At 36.0% G+C, this 9,423-nt stretch overlaps 1 protein-coding gene across 1 annotated transcript; it reads right to left on the reverse strand.

Moving 5' to 3' along the window:
• Positions 1–1,530: 1,530 nt before the first annotated feature.
• LOC149628459 (uncharacterized) lies at positions 1,531–6,976 on the reverse strand. Its single transcript, XM_089851747.1, has 9 exons — positions 6,662–6,976; positions 6,513–6,552; positions 4,183–4,259; positions 4,059–4,125; positions 3,654–3,815; positions 3,434–3,593; positions 3,140–3,369; positions 2,772–3,073; positions 1,531–2,710 (listed from the first exon to the last, which is right to left on the reverse strand). The coding sequence occupies exons 1-9, from the start codon at positions 6,718–6,720 to the stop codon at positions 2,455–2,457; spliced, it is 1,353 nt and encodes a 450-aa protein (XP_089707873.1). The 5' UTR covers positions 6,721–6,976; the 3' UTR covers positions 1,531–2,454.
• Between the last annotated feature and the right edge of the window lie 2,447 nt (positions 6,977–9,423).

Here is a 9,423-nt window from a genome sequence, read left to right on the forward strand (position 1 = left end):
GGAACTGTATTGTAAATAAGAGCAGAACCTTAAAAGTTTTGCCTTAAAATCTCGCACCGCAAGGTATTCTGGGTAAAGTAAAATGGCGGGTGTCGAACTGTCGATGTTGTGAAGTCGTCTCATAAATCAACCCAATATAATTATTATATTCAATCGCGAGTAAACAGCGATTTAAAGAAGAAAGATAAGTCAACAATTTGCAATTTGAAGCCGGGGAAATCCTCAAAATGTGATCAAACTCTTTTTGCCGTAAGTGCGCGGTTACAGAGTCGGCCCAGTGAGCCAAGGCTTAGTGGGAACTGTGGGATCAGGATCATCGACTGTATCTGTGACTAAAGAAATTAAAACAACTAAAACTGTATTGAAGGATGCAAAAACGACATTTAATTCCATTTCATTATCGAATAAGGAATTTACCAACTTTAAAGTTGCCTGTTTCTAATTCAAGTGCACCTTAATGAATAAACTTTACTCTAACCCTAATTGTCACTCAGTCGTAAGCAGACGAACACTAACAGACAGGAGAAAATCGATATCCCAGCATGCCTTTCGAATCTTTGCTGCCACGCTATTGGTTGCAAAATATCATACTTATTTTGAATTATAGGCGGCGCGACCGAGGCGTTTTCTCTTTTCTGTGTCTACGTTTGAAAGTCCCACAGTATTCTACACTACGGAAGCTAGCGTCTCTAACTCCTTTCGTTATTTACCCCTGATTACAGCAATTACCGATACAGCGGTTCTCGTAAACGCGGCGTACCGTTACAGCAGTTCTCTAAAGAGCGGAAAAACAGATATGCGAAAAAATATAGTTGTTTATTATGGTGTAAGCTGGCCCAGCTGGGTTATAAGAACTCAAAAATAATATGGATAATTTGGTTAGGTTAAAGTTGATTATTTCAACTAAATAGTATTAGGTCTGGTTAGGTTAGGTTAGGTTAGTAATATTTTGGAAATGGTGTAACAATGTTACGCCTTTTCCAAACAATTACTGTTTACAATTATCTACTTCCGAAATAAAATAGCCTTTCTCGAATTATAATATGCCTTTTCCAAAAAATTACTGTTTACAATAATCTACCAAAAACATGATGTTTTATTTGGTCACATTCCTGATGAAATGATCACGGAAAAGGTAGTATTTGAAACCAACGAATATAAGTGTATTGTTAAGAAATGCTCGAAACTCAAGACAAACACTGCTATTTCTCAAAACAGCTGCCGCTATTTCTAAAACAGCAGTTTTGAAAAACTGTTTTTTTGGAATCGCGGTTGCTATTTCGAGAACTGCTCTACAGAGAACTGCTCATATGAGGTACGTACACCCGCCAGAAATATATTCTCAAAATAAACAATTATAAATATTGAGAAATTATTAATATTAATTTTTTATTACTATTGAATGTTTGTACAGTACATAAATGACGCGTGTTAAAAACAAATCTTATCCAATTTAATAGAGTATAAGGTGAATAATGGCCTTAAAATCCATAAGGTGGGAAACTGACTTATTATGTGTACATTTAAAGAGTAAGTAAAGACATTTTCTTGGAAATGATAATTCCTTCATTTTTGGTAAATATGAACTGAAAAATGTTCATTTCTAAAGTTTTATAAAATTCTGACGAGCGGTTATTGAATTATAATGAAAACAAAACGAGATTTAGAAAAGGCAACTTTTGTAAACATTGAACACGTGCAATATAGATCTGACGTCAAGAGAGGTGGCTCCGTTATTGGCTGGTATAATGCATTGGTTTGTTATGGGAAGGCGTGTCTAATTCAGTCCCTCTAACATAATATTTCTGACTGGATACTACCAAATACTACCGCGGCTAGTGAAAAACTCCCAGACCGCTTCGGTTTCCAACTAAACCTCAATATTAGCCTTTTCACACCTTATGAGCAGTTGCAATGTTTGGCGCCATGAGTTAACTTGTAAAATAAACTACGATGGACGTGTTTTAGAACGTTTTGTAATTTAAAATTAAGATAAAATGAATAGTATTTAAACCGAGAGAGTAAAATCAAAACCATGTTTAAGCCTCGGCGACCGTATGGGATAATCGCTTCATCGGCTGACATCGCCGATGCCGGGCCGAAAGCACCGCGTTACCCCGCCGGTCCCCGCGGCCCGCGTATAACACGCTTGTAAGCAGTAGGAGGCGAGATACTAACTGGTGGGAAAATATGGAAAGAAAAGTACCAATTTTACTACTATCAGAGCGGTCTAAATCCCTAAGCTATGACGTCAGACAGCAGAGACAAATTCAATTCTATTTGGCGGCAATTCTAGCGCCTCTTTTTTATCAATATTTGAAGTTAATTTTTAAATATTTAGAGGTGGATTTTTGGTGAAAATTTATTTTATTCTGAATGAGGACGTTGAAATCTATAGAAATGTATGATTTCTATAGAAATTTAAGGAGTGCTCAAAATGTCTTTACTTACTCTTTAAGCTTTCAATTGTCCCAATAAGTTTCTTTTACGTGGCATCTTATAGGACTTCCATCCGAGGATTAGTTCTATGAAAAACACGGCGACGCAAATCGTTATCCCAAATAGATAAATGTAGAACACGCCTGCTACGGCGAATATATTCAAATCAGACACGGTTTTCATTGGACGTTCCCATTTGACAAAATCCATTGCATAATTAAGCGGGAAATTGAAATATTTTGTGGGTTTACTTTCGAAAAACATTAGCATCCTGAATGAAAAAACCGAATTATATCTAATTTAAGGAATTTTTCCCATTTCATTTCTCGTACCCTTTTTCGTTATTCTCTCGAAAAACCGGATTGGTCAAAACGGATGGATTAACGGGAAAAACAGTATAATCATTTTTAAGTGATTTGGAAAAATGGAATCCTTTATATGGGTCTTTGGCTTCACTCATGGAAAGAGCAAAACCAAAAAATGAAGTCAGCAGTCGTTTGTTGATGATTAAAGTTTTCTGACCACTCAGAATTTCCTCGTACATTTCCATGAAAACCAAATCAGGAAATTTGCAAAAATTATTATCATTCAAGTCGTTTTTTACCCAATTATGATAGTCTTCATCTTGTTTGGCCTGAAATGGGAAAGTTACTTATTTATGAGACCCCCGAACTGTTATTGTAAAAAAACTAACACTGACCTTCTTGGTAAGAAATCTGTAAACCAATCCGTCCTTAAGCATAAGTGGTTCAACATTGGCGTGTTTCTGCAAATATTGAACATCTTCGAACGTTTCGATGTAGAAATATTTCTCATCGAAGAACTCGGACTTGAGGAAACAACTCATGAAGAATCCAATGAAAGTGACGCCAATTACCCAAAATGCGCACGCAATACTCTCGGAAATGTGTTCCAATTTACCTGGGTACGCTAAATGACACGAGACATGTATTTCTTAAATAAATTGTAATTAGTGAGAGATAAAACTTCTTACGCTCGAAGAAAAATAACGAAAAGATATCCCATAGCACAGTAAGAAATCGCAAGATTGCTTGTCTTAATTTATTCCTAGGCTTTGTTATGATCGCGTGCCACAATTTGTGAGACAAAAGTAAGGACATGACAATGGCGGAAAAGCAAATGCACAAAGCCGACTGGAAAAATAATTGATTAGAAGTGTGGAGTTACACGTTCGCGATCTTGACAAAGCGTACGGTTAAATCCATTGACAAGAATGATAGCGAACTTGATCTTGACAATTTCGGTGCCGCTGACAATATAATCGTCTCGTAGTATTCGATGAATCCACCAGAAACAAATCCTATGACCTTGTCGAAAGAGGTAATATCCACTGGAACAACCAAGATGTCCAAACTCTGAAAGTCAATCAAGCAAATGAACAGTGACGGGTTGTTTAGCATTATATTAGAGCAATGGCTTCTAATGGGTAGTAGTATTCTCCTACAAGGTAGTGGTATTCCCCTACAATGTAGAGGTATTACCCCTACAATGTAGAGGTATTTCCCCTACAATGTAGAGGTATTTCCTCTACATGAGGGATGAAGCCGTTCTTGCCCTCAAATAACATCGCGATTAATCTTTAAAACTTTCTATCTTACGGTTTCTAATACTCCGCCGTTTGAAACATTTATGAGATTCTCGTAAGTTATCGGTGTTAAAACAGCGCTGTTAAAAAAATCATTTAAAACATGAACTATTTTATGTACCATAGGAAATAATTACGTAAAGTTATGGATTTTTCGAATGAATTCCACGATGTCAGAAATTGTTTTGTTTATTACGGGAAAGTCTATGAACTCCTACATTGATAACAAGGTATTAGTTTCGTTTTAAGTTATCGTCTAAAACTCTATATTAAGCTCCAATTTAAATTTTGCTATCTAAATAACCACTTTTGCCTATCCTCGGGATTCTTAATTTTATAATGCAAATTTCGGGGATGCAGGTTTGGAAAAGGTATTTTGACACTGTCTGTATCAGTCTAGTTGACATATCTCGACCAATAATGACGGAGCTTAATGTAGAGTGGTTTCCATATTCTAAGGCAAACGATATGCTAAAATGGGTGTACCTCGTATGAGCAGTTCCCGATAGAGCAGTTCTTGAAATAGCAACCGCGATTCCAAAAAAACAGGGGTGTTTTTCAAAATTGCTGTTTTAGAAATAGCAGCTGCTATTTTGGGAACTAGCAGTGTTTTGTTGAGTTTTGCGTATTTCTTAACAATACAGTTGTATTCGTTGGTTTGAAAAGCTACCTCTTTCTATGATCATTTAATCAGTAATGTGACCTAATAACGGATCCTGTTTATGATTTTTTTTTTCAAAAGTACACTTAAATATTGAACTATTCTTGAGGCTGTATCAGTTTACAATTCTCATACCACGATAGAAAAATAATTCGAGAAAGGTTATTTTATTTGAGAAGTAGATAATTGTAAACAGTAATTTTTTGGAAAAGGCGTAACATTGTTACACTATTTCCAAAATATTACTAACATAAGTCTAACCAATCGAAATAAAACCTAACTTGACCTGTTACTATTTAGTTCAAATAATCAACTTTAACCTAACCTAATTATCCATATCTGACCTAGTTCTTTTTGAGTTCATATAACCCAGCTGGGCCAGCTTACACCATAACAAACAACTATCGTTTTTCGCATATCTGTTTTTCCGCTCTTTAGAGAATTGCTGTAACGGTACGCCGCGTTTACGAGAACCGCTGTATCGGTAATTGCTGTAACGGGTAAATTGCCATTTCGGGAACCGCTATCTAGGGACCTGCTGTTATGAGGACCGCTATTATGAAATCCGCTCATACGGGAACTGCTCATGTGAAGGCTTCCCGCTAAAATACTGTCCTCATTTAACATAAAGAAAATGCAGAACAAAGCGTTCATTTAGTTTATAACTAGCCCGTGTTTAGAGAAATCACTTTTGAAGAGAACTAACGTTTTCTACATCGTTCGTTTTCTATTAAACGATGCCAAATTGGTAGTGAATGATAAGGTATAAAATTGTTAAACGGCAAGAATTGAACATTTTTAGGAAGCATAATATTAGGAATTTACGAAACGCAACAAAACCTCTTTAAAAAACCTAGTACAACAAACCACGTTTGGTCCGGTCAGCGACAATTTGGTCTCGCCGATTTGGTCTTGGGACAAATTGGACTCGGAACAATTGGGTCTCGGGAGAAATTGGTCCCGGAACAATTGGGTCTCGGGACAAATTGGTCTCTGGACACTTAAGTCTCGTTAAAAAAATTATCACCCATTTTACTGGACCCATCCAAATTTAACCTAACTTAACCTAACCTAACCAAACCTAACCCAAATAAACCAAACCTAACCTAACCTAACAAAACCTAACCTTACCAAACCTAACACAACCCAACCTATCCTAACCCAAATAAACCAAACCTAACCTAACCCAAATAAACCAAACCTAACCTAACCCAAATAAACCAAACCTAACCTAACCCAAATAAACCAAACCAAACCTAACCTAACCCAAATAAACCAAACCAAACCTAACCTAACCCAAATAAACCAAACTTAACCCAACCCAACCTTGTTTGGAGCTAGGAAGATTATTTATATAAAGAGGATGAAAGGTCCGCCTCTTAGCACGAACAATTTATTAATAATAATGGAAACATTTTGGAAAAGGTGGCAGCTAATTAATATGACAATATTTTGGAAATTGTGGAAACGAATTATTGGGATCATTGTTTTGGTAAAGTTGGCAACTAACTAGGTAACCAAATAATCACGATATCAAATAATCACGATACCAAATGGTCCCGAGACCAAATAATCACGATACCAAATGGTCCCGAGACCAAAAATCACGACACCAAAAAATCACGGGACCAAAATATCACGAGACCAAATAGTCCCGCGACCAAATTGGTGAGACCAATTCAGCGAGACAATATTTTCCTGTTCCGAGTTTGGTCAAATTCAATAGTGAATTGTAATTGTGTATAATAAACAAATGTACAATAAAACAAACCGAATCACTCTATGAAATATATAAAAGATTTTTACCTCAAGGATTCCAAAATGGAAATAAACTTCTTCCGTAAATCTGTTGTAAGAGTAAATGTAGAAAATAAACATAATCGTCTTTGCCATTTTCTTCACTTGATCAACGCATTTACCGGTCCTGTAAAATTTAAAAAAAAAAGTGGACCTACCTGTACTTGAAAAATCTGTCACGATAAACCTCTTCATATTTAGCAGTGTCAGCCGACATTCTTCCAAACTTTCTTCGCAGTGAAAAATGCGCCAGAGTATTCCACTTAAATTTACCATATAAGCTAACAATTTTAATGAAAGTGAGCCATTCTATTGATCGGCCGCTGTAAATTATTCATTTCTGAAAAGTGAATTATTCTTGTAATTATAAATTATATATATATATATATACAAAGTATTGCCAACGTTCCTGAGAATTATTTTCTTCTTGATGTAAGTTTTCCCATGGAACATAATACGGTTTTCTTACTGTAACCCGGACTCCAACTTTCACAAGAATGAGGCGTTTAGGTAGGCTAATTTAGTTATAAGAAAAGGTTTTTATCAGAACGTACTTGGACTTTACATGTTTTAATGGCTTCGTGTTAGCTAAATTCCGCGCGATTGCCATATGTATTGTTCACAAGAAAAGGGAAAACACTTGCACAACTATATTGGATTTTTATTAAGGTCATATGTAAAGCGCTTGTGGATTTGCTTAGAGACTTATTTCGGGCAATGAAACTTGTTTTTATATGTAAATGAATAAAAAAATAAATATGCGCAAGTTTTCCCCAAAAGTATATTTCCTTTACATGATGATCGATAACGCGTTTGCGTAAAGCGTGCGTAGGATAAAAAATAATTATGACACCAAGAAATGTAGTTAAACAAATAAATTGGATTAAGACAAATTTCTAGATTGTCTGTGTAGGTTTTTCCAATTTTCTTCCACTCCAGTAATAGTTGGCGACACCAATCAAGTCTGATAAAATACTCGAGCAACAGCGAATATATAAGCTCTCGTCCATCCAGTCAGTGCTTTTTTGAGGTGCGGAAATGATTATGACGTCCATTTAGGTTCATGACAGGTCATGGTCGGGGAAAGTTCAAAGTCTATATCGCTTGGTTGGTGGTATGCTTCACAACACGGCCGATTCACCTTGAATTTATAATCGACATGATAACTGATGACTTCTCAGGCGTCTTAAAACGATTCATTCCTGGACTTTTTTATGAGTAAGGCAATGACAAGGGCGAAAGAAGAAATGCACAGAGCTGACTGGAAATAGAATTGATTACAAGTTTGTTGTTAGACGTACTTGATCATGACAAAAGATACGGCTTGAAAACGTACAAAATCCCCGGTCATTTCCCCCCATCCAAGGAGAGAATACAAAGTCCCCCCACTCTCTAGACAAAATGATTTAACAAGATTACCGACTTATTCTGATTAAGCTAGATTACCGACTTATTCTGATTAAGCTAGATTACCGACTTATTCTGATTAAGGTAGATTACCGACTTATTCTGATTAAGCTAGATTACCGACTTATTCTGATTAAGCTAGATTACCGACTTATTCTGATTAAGCTAGATTACCGACTTATTCTGATTAAGCAGATTACCGACTTATTCTGATTAAGCTAGATTACCGACTGCTGGTAATTATCTAGATTACCGACTGCTGGTAATTAAGCTAAATTACCGACTGCTGGTAATTAAGCTAGATTGCCGATTGCTGGTAATTAAGCGACATTTCCGACTGCTGGTAATGAAGCTAGATTACCGATTGCTGGTACTGAAGCTAGACTAGCAACTGCTGGTAATGAAGCTAGACTAGCAACTGTTGGTAGTGAAGCTAGATTACTGACTGCTGGAAATTAAGCTAGATTGCCGACTAGTGATGATGAAGCTAGAGAACTGTGGACGCGCAACGCCCAAGGACTTTTTCTCTCCTATGGTTTCTGAACTATTTTAACTAATATTAAGACTGAAGTAACAAATATTAATGAAAACTTTCATTGTAGACAAAGACGGGAAAGTGTGAAAGATAAGTGTTGAAAATTTATTGCCTGAAGTACAGATATTAAAATTTTCACTTTTGAAGATATAATTATAATACACCAATTATTTGAAAACATTCTTATATTGGTTATTTTCACCAAAATTTAATTTGCTCAAAATATTTTTCAACAGTATTTTGCTCTCAATAGTAGTTCTAGAAAAAATGCCTTTTAAGGGATACTAGGTTTTACTGTCGACTAACATTTGCTTTTAGGAGAATCAAATACACTGATGTCTGAAAAAACTTGGCTAGATGAGCTAAAAATTTTATATTTTACAATTGCAAATATTACGAAGCGGAAAATAACATAGGCCATATGATTGTGATCTAGTTATTTGTTTGGAAAAAATCTGTAGATTGATCGTGATCTTTGAGAGCTATACAACACTTTAATTTTTAAAACTTCGAGGACTTTACAATTAACAAACTCGTTTTGTAAAGTTTTCATACGTTTTTATTTTATCAGCTATCAACGATTATCTGTCAATTTTACTCTCTTCATAGGACTAAATTCCCAACATTATTGTAACTTTTTGAGAGAAAATAAAATAATAACAATAATAATAATAATAATAATCTAAGCTTAGTCTAAGAAGGGATTTCCACTCTAAGCCTGTGGCTTGTTTACAGGTGGGTCCCTTTACATTGCATAAAGGGGTGATGGCTAGCCCCTATGCCACAGCTAACCTACAGCGCCCTATTCTAACTATTACCGTTAACCTCTGCAAGTATAGATGGAAAGGAGAAACCGGGTTAGACCGCGGAGGAAAACGCCTTTAACAAGCGGGGAGAGAACTTGCAAACTCTACGCAGAAGGATTTGTTCCCAGATTTTCACCCGGTGCCACAGTCCGGGATCGAACCCGGGATCCTC

Source organism: Phalangium opilio, unplaced genomic scaffold, assembly GCF_054372755.1.
Source record: "Phalangium opilio isolate 3A_F unplaced genomic scaffold, DU_Popi_V2 ptg000105l_1, whole genome shotgun sequence".
In the NCBI taxonomy this organism is placed as follows: Eukaryota; Metazoa; Arthropoda; class Arachnida; order Opiliones; family Phalangiidae; genus Phalangium; species Phalangium opilio.

Coding starts and splice junctions, on each gene's coding strand:
- LOC149628459 (XM_089851747.1), bottom strand. CDS start 6,720: ATGTCGGCTGACACTGCTAAATATGAAGAGGTTTATCGTGACAGATTT. Junction 6,553..6,661: donor GACAGATTTTTCAAGTACAG/GTAGGTCCACTT, acceptor CTCTTACAACAG/ATTTACGGAAGAAGTTTATT. Junction 3,816..4,058: donor ACGGCGGAGTATTAGAAACC/GTAAGATAGAAA, acceptor ATTGACTTTCAG/AGTTTGGACATCTTGGTTGT.